Genomic DNA, 17,659 nt, shown 5'->3' with positions numbered 1-17,659 from the left:
GGGTGTGACAGGCAGACAGACAAATTCAACTCCATATTTCATCGAATCAGATGGCTTATTCATCACAAAACCATTTGATGTTGCCAATTATTTTAATTATTATTTCATTGGCAAAGTGGGCAAACTTAGGCAGGAAATGCCCATGACAAACAGTGAGCAATTATATTCATGTATAAAAAAACTAATAATGAAAGAAAAGCTGTGCACGTTTGAATTTTGTAAAGTTAGTGTGGGAGAGTTGGAAAAATCATTGTTATTAATCAATAATGACAAACCTCCTGGCATTGACAACTTAGATGGAAAGCTACTGAGGATTGTAGTTGACTCTATAGCCACTCCTATCTGTCATATTTTTCATCTGAGCCTAGAGGAAAGTCTCCGCTACCCAAGAGTGGTAAAGCAGCCTTTACTGGTTCTAACAGCAGACCTATAAGGTTGATGCCAGCTCTTAGCAAACTGTTGGAAAAAATTGTTTGACCAAATACAATGCTATTTCTCTGTAAACAAATTAACAACAGACTTTCAGCATGCTTATAGAGAAGGGCACTCAACATGTACTGCACTGACACAAATGAATGATGATTGGTTGAAGAAATTGATAATAAGAAGATTGTGGGAGCTGTACTGTTAGATTTCAGTGCAGTCTTTGATATTATTGACCATAACCTTTGTTGAAAAAACTTAACTTAAGTGCTATGGCTTTTCAACCTCTGCCATATCGTGGATTCAGAGCTATCTATCTAATAGAACTCAAAGGGTTTTCTTTAATGAAGCGTCTCTAATGTCAAACATGTAAAGTGTGGTGTATCTCAGGGCAGCTCTCTAGGCCCTATACTCTTTTCTATTTTTACCAATGACCTGCCACTGGGATTAAACAAAGCATGTGTGTCCATGTATGCTGATGATTCAGCCATATACGCATCAGCAACAACAGCTAATGAAGTCACCGAAACCCATAACAAAGAGTTGCAGTCTGTTTTGGAATGGGTGGCCAGTGATAAACTGGTCCTGAACATCTCTAAAACTAAGAGCATTGTATTTGGTACAAATCATTCCTTAAGTGCTAGACCTCAGCTGAATCTGGTAATGAATGGTGTGGCTGTTGAACAAGTTGAGGATACTAAATTACTTGGTGTTACCTTAGATTGTAAACAGTCATGGTCAAAACATATAGATTCAATGGTCGCAAAGATGGGGATAGGTTGAGCCATTCTAAAGAGATGCTCTGCTTTTTTGACACCACACTCCAAAAAGCAAGTTCTGCAGGCTCTGGTTTAGGCTAACATTGATTATTCGTCCAGTCGTGTGGTCCAGTGCTGCAAGGAAGTACCTAGTTAAGCTGCAGCTGGCCCAGAACAGAGCAGCACATTTTGCTCTTAATTGTAATCAGAAGGCTGATATACAGTGGGGCAAAAAAGTATTTAGTCAGCCACCAATTGTGCAAGTTCTCCCACTTAAAAAGATGAGAGAGGCCTGTAATTTTCATCATAGGTACACTTCAACTATGACAGACAAAATGAGAGAAAAAAATCCAGAAAATCACATTGTAGGAGTTTTAATGAATTTATTTGCAAATTATGGTGGAAAATAAGTATTTGGTCACCTACAAACAAGCAAGATTTCTGGCTCTCACAGACCTGTTACTTCTTCTTTAAGAGGCTCCTCTGTCCTCCACTCGTTACCTGTATTAAGGGCACCTGTTTGAACTTGTTATCAGTATAAAAGACACCTGTCCACAACCTCAAACAGTCACACTCCAAACTCCACTATGGCCAAGACGAGCTGTCAAAGGACACCAGAAACAAAATTGTAGACCTGCACCGGGCTGGGAAGACGGAATCTGCAATAGGTAAGCAGCTTGGTTTGATGAAATCAACTGTGGGAGCAATTATTAGGAAATAGAAGACATACAAGACCACTGATAATCTCCCTCGATCTGGGGCTCCACATAAGATTTCACCCCGTGGGGTCAAAATGATCACAAGAACGGTGAGCAAAAATCCCAGAACCACACGGGGGGACCTAGTGAATGACCTGCAGAGAGCTGGGACCAAAGTAACAAAGCCTACCATCAGTAACACACTACGCCGCCAGGGACTCAAATAATGCAGTGCCAGACGTGTCCCCCTGCTTAAGCCAGTACATGTCCAGGCCCATCTGAAGTTTGCTAGAGAGCATTTGGATGATCCAGAAGAAGATTGGGAGAATGTCATATGGTCAGATGAAACCAAAATATAACTTTTTGGTAAAAACTCAACTCATCATGTTTGGAGGACAAAGAATGCTGAGTTGCATCCAAAGAACACCATACCTACTGTGAAGCATGTGGGTGGAAACATCATGCTTTGGGGCTGTTTTTCTGCAAAGGGACCAGGACGACTGATCCGTGTAAAGGAAAAAATGAATGGGGCCATGTATCGTGAGATTTTGAGTGAAAACCTCCTTCCATCAGCAAGGGCATTGAAGATGAAACAGGGCTGGGTCTTTCAGCATGACAATGATCCCAAACACACCGCCCGGGCAACGAAGGAGTGGCTTCGTAAGAAGCATTTCAAGGTCCTGGAGTGGCCGAGCCAGTCTCCAGAGCTCAACCCCATAGAAAATCTTTGGAGGGAGTTGAAAGTCCGTGTTGCCCAGCAACAGCCCCAAAACATCACTGCTCTAGAGGAGATCTGCATGGAGGAATGGGCCAAAATACCAGCAATAGTGAGTGAAAACCTAGTGAAGACTTATAGAAAACGTTTGACCTCTGTCATTGCCAACAAAGGGTATATAACAAAGTATTGGAATAAACTTTTGTTATTGACCAAATACTTAATTTTCCACCATAATTTGCTAATAAATTCATTAAAAATCCTACAATGTGATATTCTGGATTTTTTTCTCTCATTTTGTCTGTCATAGTTGAAGTGTACTTATGATGAAAATTACAGGCCTCTCTCATCTTTTTAAGTGGGAGAACTTGTACAATTGATGGCTGACTAAATACTTTTTTGCCCCACTGTAAATACTAAGAGTTGAGACTGACTGCATCACTTCTTCTTTTGATAAGAAACATTAATATGTTGAGAATTCCAAATTGTTTCGCATAGTCAACTTACACACATCTCTGACACACACACTTATTCCACCAGACATGCCACCAGGGGTCTTTTCACAGTCCCCAAATCCAGAACAATTTCAAGAAAACGTACAGTATTATATAGAGCCATTGTTGGATGGAACTTCCTTCCATCTCCTATTGCTCAAATAAATAGCAAACCTGGTTTCAAAAAACAGATAAAGCAACACCTCACGGCACAACGCCTCTCCCCTCTTTGACCTAGATAGTTGGTGTGTATGCATTGACATGTAGGCTACGTGTGCCTTTAAAAAACATGTATGTAGTTCTGTCTTCGAGCTGTTCTTGTCTAATGATGTTCTGTATTATGTCATTCTGTATTATGTTTCATGTTTTGTGTGGACCCCAGGAAGTGTAGCTGCTGCTTTTGCAACAGCTAATGGGGATCCTAATAAAATTCCAAAATACCCTGCAGCCCACAGCACAGTGGACACGGTGCTAGCAGTCAATGTGATGAATGGTGCCCGCATTGAGAGTGTATCACGCTACTTTACATCTCTATCTTATTAACACACACACACACACACACACACACACACACACACACACACACACACACACACACACACACACACACACACACACACACACACACACACACACACACACACACACACACACTGAGGTGAGGCGAGGCGTTGGCTGGTTACTGCATAAGAAGTCTAATACGCAGGCTAGAACCTGTCTATAGAGGATGTACTGGCACCATTAGTCTACCGCTCTCCAGATCCCAGCACATCTGTTCCAGACACACACACACACACACACACACACACACAACACACACACACACACACACACACACACACACACGCACACACACACACACACCGAGATACACACATCATTAGAGTATGCAGAACTTTTAGGATCACCTAAAACTGCCTGCAAAACCCTTAAACAGTTTTCTCCCAGTGACATCCTCTTCAGGAAAACGCAGTGTGTATGAGATGAAGAAGAACTAAATTGGAGTATGTGACTCCTTTTCATCCATTTTCTCTGCTTCTCTTTGCCAGGCCTCACCTTTTTGCTGACCCATGAAAGAAGCCATGCCGGTCCTCTCAGCAGGCACAGGTAAGATGAAATACACCAGAAAAGGTGCAACCTTTATGCATCAAAATCGAATCCCAGGCTTAGTTGGCCAGGGAAGTGGGTTTGAATCGCAGGCTTAGTTGGCCAGGGAAGTGGGTTTGAATCCCAGGCTTAGTTGGCCAGGGAAGTGGGTTTGAATCCCAGGCTTAGTTGGCCAGGGAAGTGGGTTTGAATCCCAGGCTTAGTTGGCCAGGGAAGTGGGTTTGAATCCCAGGCTTAGTTGGCCAGGGAAGTGGGTTTGAATCCCAGGCTTAGTTGACCAGGGTAGTGGGTTTGAATCCCAGGCTTAGTTGGCCAGGGAAGTGGGTTTGAATTCCAGGCTTAGTTGGCCAGGGTAGTGGGTTTGAATCCCAGGCTTAGTTGGCCAGGGTAGTGGGTTTGAATCCCAGGCTTAGTTGGCCAGGGTAGTGGGTTTGAATCCCAGGCTTAGTGGGCCAGGGTAGTGGGTTTGAATCGCAGGCTTAGTTGGCCAGGGTAGTGGGTTTGAATCCCAGGCTTAGTTGGCCAGGGTAGTGGGTTTGAATCCCAGGCTTAGTTGGCCAGGGTAGTGGGTTTGAATCCCAGGCTTAGTGGGCCAGGGTAGTGGGTTTGAATCCCAGGCTTAGTTGGCCAGGGTAGTGGGTTTGAATCCCAGGCTTAGTTGTCCAGGGTAGTGGGTTTGAATCCCAGGCTTAGTTGGCCAGGGTAGTGGGTTTGAATCCCAGGCTTAGTTGGCCAGGGTAGAGGGTCTGCATCCCAGGACCACCCCTACGTAAAATGTGTGCATGCATGACTGAAAATCTCTTTGGATAAAAGCGTCTGCTAAATGGTATCTGTCATTATATATTACATTACTCCGTCGGATCTGAGGATGTAAAAAAATACGGATTCCAGTTCCTTCACCCTTCCTCCTCTCCACAGGCCTGCACGAGACTCTGGCCCTGTTGACATCCCAGCTGCGTCCTGATGCCAACCACAAGGAGGACATGGTCTTCCTCAAAGATGTCTTCAGTGAGAAGAGCCTGGGCTACCTCATGAAGGTACACATAAGACTGGGTGGCAGAGGCAAAAAGTTGGTTTTAGAAGTGTGGGGGACATAACTATATATACAGTACCAGTCAAAAGTTTGAACACACCTACTCATTCAAGAGTTTTTCTTTATTTGAACTGTTTTCTACATTGTAGAATAATAGTGAAGACATCAAAACTATGAAATAACACACATGGGATCATGTAGGAACCAAAAAAGTGTTAAACAAATCAAAATATATTTTATATTTGAGATTCTTCAAGGTAGCCACCATTTGCCTTGATGACAGCTTTGCGCACTCTTGGCATTCTCTCAACCAGCTTCATGGGTAAATGCTTTTCCAACAGTCTTGAAGGAGTTCCCACAAATGCTGAGCACTTGTTGGCTGCTTTTCCTTCACTCTATGGTCCAACTCATCTCAAACCATCTCAGTTGGGTTGAGGTTGGGTGATTGTGGAGGCCGGGTCATCTGATGCAGCACTCCATCCCTCTCCCTATTGGTCAAATAGCCCTTAGACAGCCTATAGGTGTGTTAGGTCATTGTCCTGTAGAAGAAGAAAAAAATAGTCGCACTAAGCGCAAACCAGATGTGATGGTGTATCACTGCAGAATGCTGTGGTAGCCATGCTGGTTAAATGTACCTTGAATTCTAAATAAATCACTGACAGTGTCACCAGCAAAGCACCGCCACACCATCCCACCTCCTCCTCCATGCTTCACGGCAACCACACATGCAGAGATCGTCCGTTCACCTACTCCACGTCTCACAAAGGCACGGCAGTTGGAACCAAAAATCTCAAATTTGGACTCATCAGAACAATGGACAGATTTCCACCAGTCTAATGTCCATTGCTCGTGTTTCTTGGCCCAAGCAAGTCTCTTCTTCTTATTGGTGACTTTTAGTACTTTTTTTTGTTGCAACAATTCGACCACGAAGGCCTGATTCACGCAGTCAACCTCTGAACAGTTGATGTTGAGATGTGTCTGTTACTTGAACTTATTCTCTGCAGCAGCGGTTAACTCTGGGTCTTCCTTTCCTGTGACGGTCCTCATGAGAGCCAGTATCATCTTGATGGTTTTTGCGACTGCATTGACTGACCTTCATGTCTTAAAGTAATGATGGACTGTCGTTTCTCTTTGAATATTTGAGCTGTTCTTGCCATAATATGGACTTGGTCTTTACCAAATAGGGCTATCGTCTGTCATAACACAACTGATTGGCTCAAACACATTAAGAAGGAAAGAAATGTTAATTGAAATGCATTCCAGGTGACTACGTCATGAAACTGACTGAGAGAATGCCAAGAGTGTGCAAAGCTGTCATCAAGGCAAAGGGTGGCTAATTTGAAAAATCTCAAATATAAAATATATTTTCATTTGTTTAACACTTTTTTGGTCAGTACGTGATTCCATATGTGTTATTTCATAGTTTTGATGTCTTCTCTATTATTCTACAATGTAGAAAATAGACAAAATATAGAAAAACCCTTGAATCATCAAATCAAATCAAATGAATCTATACAGCCCTTCGTACATCAGCTGATCTCTCAAAGTGCTGTACAGAAACCCAGCCTAAAACCCCAAACAGCAAGCAATGCAGGTGTAGAAGCATGGTGGCTAGGAAAAACTCCCTAGAAAGGCCAAAACCTAGGAAGAGTTGAAAACAGCAGGTCTGGGACAGGTAGCACATCCGGTGAACAGGTCAGGGTTCCATAGCCGCAGGAAGAACAGTTGACGGCCAGGTGGACTGGGGAGAGCAAGGAGTCATCATGCCAGGTAGTCCTGAGGCATGGTCCTAGGGCTCAGGTCCTCTGAGAGAGAGAAAGAAAGAGAGAAAGAGAGAATTAGAGAGAGCATACTTAAATTCACACAGGACACCGGATAAGACAGGAAGTACTCCAGATATAACAGACTGACCCTAGCCCCCCGACACATAAACTACTGCAGCATAAATACTGGAGGCTGAGACAGGAGGGGTCAGGAGACACTGTGGCCCCATCCGATGATACCCCTGGACAGGGCCAAACAGGAAGGATATAACCCCACCCACTTTGCCAAAGCACAGCCCCCACACCACTAGAGGGATAGTGACGCACCCCTCCTAGGGACGGCATGAAAGAGCACCAGTAAGCCAGTGGCTCAGCCCCTGTAATAGGGTTAGAGGCAGAGAATCCCAATGGAGAGGGGGGAACCGGCCAGGCAGAGACAGCAAGGGCGGTTCGTTGCTCCAGAGCCTTTCCGTTCACCTTCACACTCCTGGGCCAGACTACACTCAATCATATGACCCACTGAAGAGATGAGTCTTCAGTAAAGACTTAAAGGTTGAGACCGAGTCTGCGTCTCGCACATGGGTAGGCAGACCATTCCATAAAAATGGAGCTCTATGGGAGAAATGTTACGTAGATGGAAAAAAGCTGTTCTTGAAACAGGCTTGATATGTTTGTCAAAAGAGAGATTAGGGTCCAGAGTAATGCCGAGGTCCTTCACAGTTTTATTTGAGACGACTGTACAACCATCAAGATTAATTGTCAGATTCAACAGAAGATCTATTTGTTTCTTGGGACCTAAAACAAGCATCTCTGTTTTGTCCGAGTTTAAAAGTAGAAAGTTTGCAGCCATCCACTTCCTTATGTCTGAAACACAGGCTTCTAGCGAGGGCAATTTTGGGGCTTCACCATGTTTCATCGAAATGTACAGCTGTGTGTCATCCGCATAGCAGTGAAAGTTAACATTATGTTTTCGAATGACATCCCCAAGACGTAAAATATATAGTGAAAACAATAGTGGTCCTAAAACGGAACCTTGAGGAACACCGAAATTTACAGTTGATTTGTCAGAGGACAAACCATTCACAGAGACAAACTGATATCTTTCTAACAGATAAGATCTAAACCAGGGCAGAACTTGTCCGTGTAGACCAATTTGGGTTTCCAATCTTCCAAAGAATGTGGTGATCGATGGTATCAAAAGCAGCACTAAGGTCTAGGAGCACGAGGACAGATGCAGAGCCTCGGTCTGACGCCATTAAAAGGTAATTTACCACCTTCACAAGTGCAGTCTTAGTGCTATGATGGGGTCTAAAACCAGACTGAAGCATTTCATATACATTGTTTGTCTTCAGGAAGGCAGTGAGTTGCTGTGCAACAGCCTTTTCAAAAACATTTGAGAGGAATGGAAGATTCGATATAGGTCGATAGTTTTTTATATTTTCTGGGTCAAGGTTTGGCTTTTTCAAGAGAGGCTTTATCACTGCCACTTTTAGTGAGTTTGGTACACATCCGGTGGATAGAGAGCCATTTATTATGTTCAACATAGGAGGGCCAAGCACAGGAATGCAGCTTGAAGGTTTAGAGGCAAGGATTATTTTCATCATTGTGTCAAGAGATATAGTACTAAAACACTTGAGTGTCTCTCTTGATCCTAGGTCCTGGCAGAATTGTGCAGACTCAGGACAACTGAGCTTTGGAGGAATACGTAGATTTAAAGAGGAGTCTATAATTTGCTTTTTAATCATCATGATCTTTTCCTCAAAGAAGTTCATAAATTATTTTACTGCTGAAGTGAAAGCCATCTTCACTTGTGGAATGCTGCTTTTTAGTTAGCTTTGCGACAGTATCAAAAATACATTTCGGATTGTTCTTCTTTTTCTCAATTAAGTTGGAAAAATAGGATGATCGAGCAGCAGTGAGGGCTCTTCGATACTGCACGGTACTGTCTTTCCAAGCTAGTCGGAAGACTTCCAGTTTGGTGTGGTGCCATTTCCATTCAAATTTCTGGAAGCTTGCTTCAGAGCTCGGGTATTTTCTGTAGACCAGGGAGCTAGTTTCTTATGACAAATGTTTTTAGTTTTTAGGGGTGCAACTGCATCTAGGGTATTGCGCAAGGTTAGATTGAGTTCCTCAGTTAGGTGGTTAACTGATTTTTGTCCTCTGACGCCCTTGGGTAGGCAGTGGGAGTCTGGAAGGGCATCAAGAAATCTTTGTGTTGTGTGAGAATTTATAGCACGACTTTTGATGCTCCTTGGTTGGGGTCTGAGCAGATTATTTGTTGCGATTGCAAATGTAATAAAATGGTGGTCTGACAGTCCAGGATTATGAGGAAAAACATTAAGATCCACAACATTTATTCCATGGGACAAAACTAGGTCCAGAGTATGACTGGGACAGTGAGTAGGTCCATAGATATGTTGGACAAAACCCACTGAGTCGATGATGGCTCCGAAAGCATTTTGGATTGGATCTGTGGACTTTTCCATGTGATTATTAAAATCCCCAAAAATTAGAATATTATCTGCTATGACTACAAGGTCCGATAGGAATTCAGGGAACTCAGTGAGGAACACTGTATATGGCCCAGGAGGCCTGTAAACAGTATAGCTATAAAAAGTGATTGAGTAGGCTGCATAGATTTCATGACTAGAAGCTCAAAAGACGAAAACTGCATTTTTTTGGGGTAAATTGAAATTTGCTATTGTAAATGTTAGCAACACCTCCGCCTTTGCGGGATGCACGGGGGATATGGTCACTAGTGTAACCAGGAGGAGAGGCCTCATTTAACACAGTAAATTCATCAGGCTTAAGCCATGAAGCGAGGGCTTCATACCTGTCACCAAACCCATTGGCTACAGGTTATCTACAAGTCTCTGCTAGGTAAAGCCCCACCCAATCTCAGCTCGCTGGTCACCATAGCAGCACCCACTCATAGCACATGCTCCAGCAGGTATATCTCACTGGTGACCCCCAAAGCCAATTCCTCCTTTGGTCACCTTTCCTTCCAGTTCTCTGCTGCCACTGACTGGAACGAACTGCAAAAATCACTAAAGCTGGAGATTCCCATCTCCCTCACTAGCTTTAAGAACCAGCTGTCAGAGCAGCTCACAGATCACTGCACCTGTTCATAGCCCATCTGTATACAGCCTATCTATCTACCTCATTCCATCTCTACTTGCACATCCATCTTTTGCACATCTACCATTCCAGTGTTAAATTGCCATATTGTAATTACTTCGCCACCATGGCCTATTTATTGCCTTAACTCCCTTATTTGACCTTATTTGCACTCACTGTATAAAGACTTTGTTTTATTTCTTTTCTACTGTATTATTGACTGTTTGTTTTGTTCATTCCATGTGTAACTCTGTGTTGTTGTATGTGTCGATCTGCTATGCTTTATCTTGGCCAGGTCGCAGTTGCAAACGAGAACTTGTTCTCAACTAGCTTACCTGGTTAAATAAAGGTGAAATAAAAATAAATAAAGGCCAATCAGGCCAATCACATCAAGATTATGATCAGTGTTTAGTTCTTTGACTATAACTGCCTTTAAAGTGAGGGATCTAACATTAAGTAGCCCTATTTTGAGATGTGAGGTATCACAATCACTTTCAATAATGGCAGGAGTGGAGGAGGTCTTTATTCCAGTGAGATTGCTAAGGCGAACACCGCCATGTTTAGTTTTGCCCAACCTAGGTCGAGGCACAGACACGGTCTCAATGGGGATAGCTGAGCTGACTACACTGACTGTGCTTGTGGCAGACTCCACTAAGCTGGCAGGCTGGCTAACAGCCTGAATGAGTAGGTGTGTCCAAACTTTTGACTGGTACAGTATATATATATATATACAGTATTTATTTTATCCAGTTGGATAAACCATCGAAACAGCCTACCCGACCGCTCGGAGGCATCCGCATGGTCCTAAAGCACATCGAGGCCTCTTTTTGTGTCACATTCCAATTATAAAACTAGAGGGGCAAAAAGGCAAATTCAGAATTTTTGGGAGGCATGTCCCCCCCATCCCCAGTGAAAGTTGGGCCCCTGCTGGGTGGCAATGATGCCAATGTTAATGGAATTTATGGTACACTTATGTTGTTAAATTTGTGTATGTGTGCGTGTGTGTGTGTGTTTGATCTCCCTGACCTTTCCGGTGATTGAACTACATGTTGCAGATCCATGAGAAGCTGAGACAGTACGAGCGCCAGAGTCCTACACCTATCCTTCACAGCGCCGCCTCTTTGGCTGAGGATGTAAGTTCAACAAAGCACGCACGCATGCACACACACACACACAAACAAGGAGCACACACACCACACACACTGCCGAAGTGTGAAGCACCCGTCCAATAGAGTCGGTCCCAGTGTGTTTGCTGAGACAGAGGAGCGGTAGAGGCAGGTAGTAAGGTATGTGGATTTATAGAGTTACAGTACAGTAATGTGTTGTGGTCTGAAAGTGCTGATTCATCTCAACGCTAATGAAACTCTCTCCACATCCTGCCTCTCCTCTCTCTCCTCACGCCAGTTAAGTGGAAAAGTGCTGAGCCATAACTCCTGGCTGCTTATTCTCCTGTGTGTGTATTTGTGTGTGCAAGCACACACTGTATATTGCTGCTTTAGGCAACAGCCGTACAACTCTACAGTATATATCTATATTTGTTGATTCTATTCTAGACTACTACTGCTAATAGTCTGCTACACTTTCAGTATATATCTGCTACATTTTTCAGTTATATCCCAAGCCCACACTGTTGGACACACAGATTTATTCCAGGTCAGAGGTCATGGTCTGACTGACAGCTCTGTTGTGATTGGCAGGTGGCAGAGGAGCTGCAGAGTGGACCAATGAGTGTTGAGGAGAAGGAACTCCTACAGCTGTTGATGTCCCCCCATCTCAAGGTAAACAAAAATCCCATACACACATAGAGACCTGGTTATGGAAGGTGGGGTGGCTATTCATGCATCAATATGTATTGAATAGCTCGATCTATGTCAATCTCTATGTACACTGAGTATTCAAAGGTATTCCTAATATTTGGTATACTCAGAATCAATGGTGGAAGAAGTACCCAGTTGTCATACTTGAGTAAAAGTAAAGATACCTTAATAGGAAATGACTCAAGTAAAAGTGAAAGTCACCCAGTAAAATACTACTTGAGTAAAAGTCTAGAAGTATTTGGTTTTAAATATACTTAAGTATCAAAAGTAAATTATTTCAAATTCCTTATATTAAGCAAAGCAGAAGGCCAAATTTTATAGTTTAAAAAAAAGTTACAGATAGACAGGGACACACTCCAACTCAGACATAACTTATAAACGAAGCATGTATTTAGTGACTCCCCTAGATCAGAGGCAGTAGGGATGACCAGGGAGGTTCTCTTCATAGGTGTGTGAAAGTTTACCTGTCCTGATAAGCATTCAAACTGTAACGAGTACTTTTGGATGTCAGGGAAAATGTATGGAGTAAAAAGTACATCATTTTCTTTATGAATGTATTAAAATACAGATACCCCAAAAACGTAAAAAAAAATATTTTTTAACCTTTATTTAACCAGGCAAGTCAGTTAAGAACAAATTCTTATTTTCAATGACGGCCTAGGAACAGTGGGTTAACTGCCTGTTCAGGGGCAGAATGACAGATTTGTACCTTGTCAGCTCGGGGATTTGAACTTGCAACCTTCCGGTTATTAGTCCAACGCTCTAACCACTAGGCTACCCTGCCGCCCCGTACTACTTAAGTAGTACTTTAAAGTATTTTTACTTAAGTATTTTACACCACTGCCCAGAATGCAGTTCTGCAATTCTAACATTAATCCTTCTCTCTCTGCTATCTGCCACCAGGCAGTTTTGTCCGTTCATGACACGGTTGCCCAGAAGAACTTTGACCCCGTGTTGCCACCGCTGCCTGACGACTTCGAGGACGAGCTGGAGGAGGAGTCAGTGAAGATCGTCAGACTGGTCAAGAACAAGGAACCACTGGTGAGCCATTGTAACAGAGAGGATGACAGGGGGATGGGGGAAAGAGATAAAATGGTAGAGGATGAGGGGATGAGGAGATACAGTGGGGAGAACAAGTATTTAATACACTGCCGATTTTGCAGGTTTTCCTACTTACAAAGCATGTAGAGGTCTGTAATTTTTATCATAAGTACACTTCAACTGTGAGAGACGGAATCTAAAACAAAAATCCAGAAAATCACATTGTATGATTTTTAAGTAATTAATTTGCATTTTATTGCATGACATAAGTATTTGATCACCTACCAACCAGTAAGAATTCCGGCTCTCACAGACCTGTTAGTTTTTTCTTTAAGAAGCCCACCTGTTCACCACTCATTATCTGTATACTCCAACCTCTCCACAATGGCAAAGAGTCAGAGAGCTGTGTAAGGACATCAGGGATAAAATGGTAGACCTGCACAAGGCTGGGATGGGCTACAGGACAATAGGCAAGCAGCTTGGTGAGAAGGCAACAATTGTTGGAGCAATTATAAGAAAATGGAAGAAGTTCAAGATGACGGTCAATCACCCTCGGTCTGGGGCTCCATGCAAGATCTCACCTCGTGGGGCATCAATGATCATGAGGAAGGTGAGGGATCAGCCCAGAACTACACGGCAGGACCTGGTCAATGACCTGAAGAGAGCTGAGACCACAGTCTCAAAGAAAACCATTAGTTACACACTACGCCGTCATGGATTAAAATCCTGCAGCACACGCAAGGTCCCGCTGCTCAAGCCAGCGCATGTCCAGGCCCGTCTGAAGTTTGCCAATGACCATCTGGATGATCCAGAGGAGGAATGGGAGAAGGTCATGTGGTCTGATGAGACAAAAATAGAGCTTTTTGGTCTAAACTCCACTCGCCGTGTTTGGAGGAGGAAGAAGGATGAGTACAACCCCAAGAACACCATCCCAACAGTGAAGCATGAAGGTGGAAACATCATTCTATGGGGATGCTTTACTGCAAAGGGGACAGGACGACTGCACCATATTGAGGGGAGGATGGATGGGGCCATGTATCGCGAGATCTTGGCCAACAACCTCATTCCCTCAGTAAGAGCATTGAAGACGGGTCGTGGCTGGGTCTTCTAGCATGACAACGACCCGAAACACACAGCCAGGGCAATTAAGGAGTGGCTCCGTAAGAAGCATCTCAAGGTCCTGGAGTGGCCTAGCCAGTCTCCAGACCTGAACCCAATAGAAAATCTTTGGAGGGAGCTGAAAGTCCATATTGCCCAGTGACAGCACCAAAACCTGAAGGATCTGGAGAAGGTCTGTATGGAGGAGTGGGCCAAAATCCCTGCTGTAGTGTGTGCAAACCTGGTCAAGAACTACAGGAAACGTATGATCTATGTAATTGCAAACAAAGGTTTCTGTACCAAATATTAAGTTCTGCTTTTCTGATGTATCAAATACTTATGTCATGCAACAAAATGCAAATGAATTACTTAAAAATTACACTGTGATTTTCTGGATTTTTGTTTTAGATTCCGTCTCTCACAGTAAAAATTACAGACCTCTACATGCTTTGTAAGTAGGAAAACCTGCAAAATAGGCAGTGTATCAAATACTTCTCCCCACTGTATATATGGAAGTGGGAAGTGGGACTGGTGCTGTGTTGATTGATTGATCGTAAAGAAACAAATAAAATAAGATAAAAGAGATGGGAAGAATGAGGATACAATCCTGGGAGGAGGAAACGATCATCTCTCTGTTCCCAGGGGGCCACCATCAGACGGGATGAGACCACAGGGTCTGTGATCGTGGCCCGCATCATGAGGGGCGGGGCCGCAGACCGGAGTGGTGAGTGATTCAGTCCCATCCTGTCCCTCTCTGTGTCTGGTCTTAACCCATACTGTCTGATACGTCTTGATTCATCATCCCCTTCCTCTGGAACTTGCGCAGGCAAGACAGGGAGTTTTTGTTGGTCTGTCAAATAAGATCTATGGACCGCTCAGATAATATTACCAGACATAATATGTCTGAAGGCAAGGCTAACCGAGACGATGTAACTTAGACAAATAATCAGAAGTCTGAACACATATGACCTTCTATGCAGCGGTGTACTGTAGCCTAAAGCATGTCAGTGGATATACATTTTATTGGTAACATCCTGTATAGAAGCATCAGCTGGGAGGATCCTCCACTCATGATTCTGAGATGTTGCAGAGATTAAAGCAACAGCATGGCGAGAGAGAGAGAGACGGTGGTAGACAGACAGACAAGGATCTCTGTGGTTAACAGGCTGTATGAAGCCGTGTTCTGTCTTTCCCCTGAGAGCCAATCACATATCACACATTACACACTCTCTCCAACGAGCTGACCGCTGCTGTTACCATGGAAATACCACCTGCACATTGGGAGGGAGACGTGCGTTTCTTTATTATGTTCGGTGTGTGTGTGTGTGTGTGGGGGGGGGGGGGGGGGGGGGGGTCAATAGAAAAAGGGGCATTACCATCTGTTTGTTTCTCTGTACAGTACATTATGTGCTTGTCTGTTTCTTCATATCCTCCCTCTCTCCCTCTCTGCCCTCTCTGCCCTCCCTTCCTCCCTCTCTCCCTCTGTGCCCTCCCTCCCTCTCTCCCCTTCCCCCTCTCTGCCCTCCCTCCCTCTCTCCCTTTCTGTCCTCTCTTCCTCTCTCCCTCTCTGAGCAGTGATGAGATGAATTGATCCTATCGCTCATCCCTCTTTGTCAGGTTTCAATGATGTGACTGCAGTAGATCATGACTGAGGAGAGTGATACCACCACTCCCAAGCCCTATTGTCCATATCTCATCCCAGTTAATAGCAGTATGATAGATATAGTACACCTGCTACTGATACAGTGCTGTGCAAGATCTCCTCGATACACGATATGGTGTGCAACCCAAACGGCACCCTAATCCCTATACAGTCCACTACTTTTGACCAGATTCTATAGGCCCTGGTCAAAAGGAGTGCACTATATAGGGAATAGGAACCCAGGCATAGATCTCTACTACAGCTCACCTGTTGTCTCCCCTCACCACCTCCTCCCCTCCACCCAGGACTGGTCCATGTAGGAGACGAGCTGCGGGAGGTCAATGGCATCTCCATCATTCACAAAAGACCTGATGAGATCAGTCAGCTTCTGGTGAGACTAGAGTAGAATACTTTATGTCTTCCTCATTATTTAGACCACTAGCAACAACAGCACTGTTTTCCGTTGATTTATGTTGGCAATACATGCCGTATCAACTCTGCTGCGAAGATACAGTGGTTGAAATTGTGTTAAAAGTGTATTTCTGTGAAGCTAACATCCTGCTCCTCTCTGTGTGTTGCCATTCAGTCCCAGTCTCAGGGCTCCATCACCCTGAAGATAATCCCAGCCGTTAAGGAGGAGGACCATCTGAAGGAGAGCAAGGTGAGGAACACAACACAACGGTCTGGGCACGCTCAGTACAGACAAACACAGACACAGCTGCTCTGGAATTGAGGAAGGGTCAGAATACTGAACAGCCATGGTTCAGGCTCACACATACAGCAGTAGAGTCAATGGCAGACGAATTACAACAGTTTGTGCCAACATGCACTGAGATGTGTAGGTGTAATTTGAGACGTGTTTCAGATACACTACATGACCAAAGGTATGTGGACACCTGCTCGTCAAACATCTCATTTCAAAATCATGGGCATTAATATGGAGTTGGTCCCCCCTTTGCTGCTATAACAGCCTCCACACTTCTGGGAAGGCTTTCCACTAGATGTTGGAACGTTGCTGCGGGGACAAGAGCATTAGTGAGGTCGGGCACTGATTTTGGGCGATTGGGCCTGGCTTGCAGTCAGAGTTCGAATTCATCCTAAAGGTGTTTGATGAGGTTGAGGTTAGGTCTCTGTGCAGGCCAGTCAAGTTCTTCCACACCAATCTCGAAAAATCACTTCTGTATGGACCTTGCTTTTTGCATGGGGAATTGTCATGCTTAAACAGGAAAGGGCCTTCCCCAAACTGTTGCCACAAAGTTGGAAGTACAGAATCGTCTAGAATGTCATTGTATGCTGTAGCGTTAAGATTTCCCCACACTGGAACTACGGGGCCTAGTCCGAACCAAGAAAAACAGCCCCTCACCATTATTCCTCCTCCACCAAACTTTACAGTTGGCACTATGCATTGGGATAGGTAGTGTTCACCTGGCATCCACCAAACCCAGATTTGTCCATAGGACTGCCAAATTGTGAAGTGTGATTCATCACTCCATAGAACTCCACTGCTCCAGAGTCCAATGGCGGTGAGCTTGACTCCACTCCAGCCGACGCTTGGCATTGCGCATGGTAATCTTAAGCTTGTGTGGGGCTGCTCGGCCATGGAAACCCATTTCATGAAGCTCCAGACTAATAGTTTTGTGCTGACGTTGCTTCCAGAGGCAGTTTTGAACTCGGTAGTGAGTGTTGCAACTGAGGACAGACCATTTTTACACGCTATGTGTTTCAGCACTCGGCGGTCCCGTTCTGTGAGCTTGTGTGGCCTACCACTTCGTGGCTGAGCCGTTGTTGCTCCAAGACGTTTCCACTTCACAACAACAGCACTTACAGTTGGCCAGGGCAGCTCTAGCACGGCAGACATTTGACAAACTGACTTGTTGGAAAGGTGGCATCCTATGACGGTGCCACATTGAAAGTCACAGAGCTCTTCAGTAAGGCCGTTCTATTGCCAATGTT

The 17,659-nt window shown here is 44.2% G+C and overlaps 1 protein-coding gene across 2 annotated transcripts in view; it reads left to right on the top strand.

Annotated features, from left to right (window-relative positions):
* LOC109891906 (MAGUK p55 subfamily member 3) overlaps positions 1–17,659 on the top strand; it is a 42,803-nt gene that overhangs the window by 12,555 nt on the left and 12,589 nt on the right. For both annotated transcript variants that reach the window (XM_031827251.1, XM_031827252.1), the window contains exons 2-9: positions 4,138–4,195; positions 5,114–5,232; positions 11,164–11,241; positions 11,806–11,886; positions 12,829–12,966; positions 14,707–14,788; positions 16,012–16,097; positions 16,293–16,367. In XM_031827251.1, the coding sequence (XP_031683111.1) occupies positions 4,159–4,195; positions 5,114–5,232; positions 11,164–11,241; positions 11,806–11,886; positions 12,829–12,966; positions 14,707–14,788; positions 16,012–16,097; positions 16,293–16,367 (696 nt within the window). In that variant the 5' untranslated portion in view covers positions 4,138–4,158. The remainder of the gene's footprint in view (positions 1–4,137; positions 4,196–5,113; positions 5,233–11,163; positions 11,242–11,805; positions 11,887–12,828; positions 12,967–14,706; positions 14,789–16,011; positions 16,098–16,292; positions 16,368–17,659) is intronic.

The sequence above is a fragment of the Oncorhynchus kisutch genome, linkage group LG6 (assembly GCF_002021735.2).
Source record: "Oncorhynchus kisutch isolate 150728-3 linkage group LG6, Okis_V2, whole genome shotgun sequence".
Lineage (NCBI taxonomy): Eukaryota > Metazoa > Chordata > Actinopteri > Salmoniformes > Salmonidae > Oncorhynchus > Oncorhynchus kisutch.
Note: the sequence above shows the minus strand (reverse complement) of the source record. Positions and strands in the feature narration are given on the sequence as shown.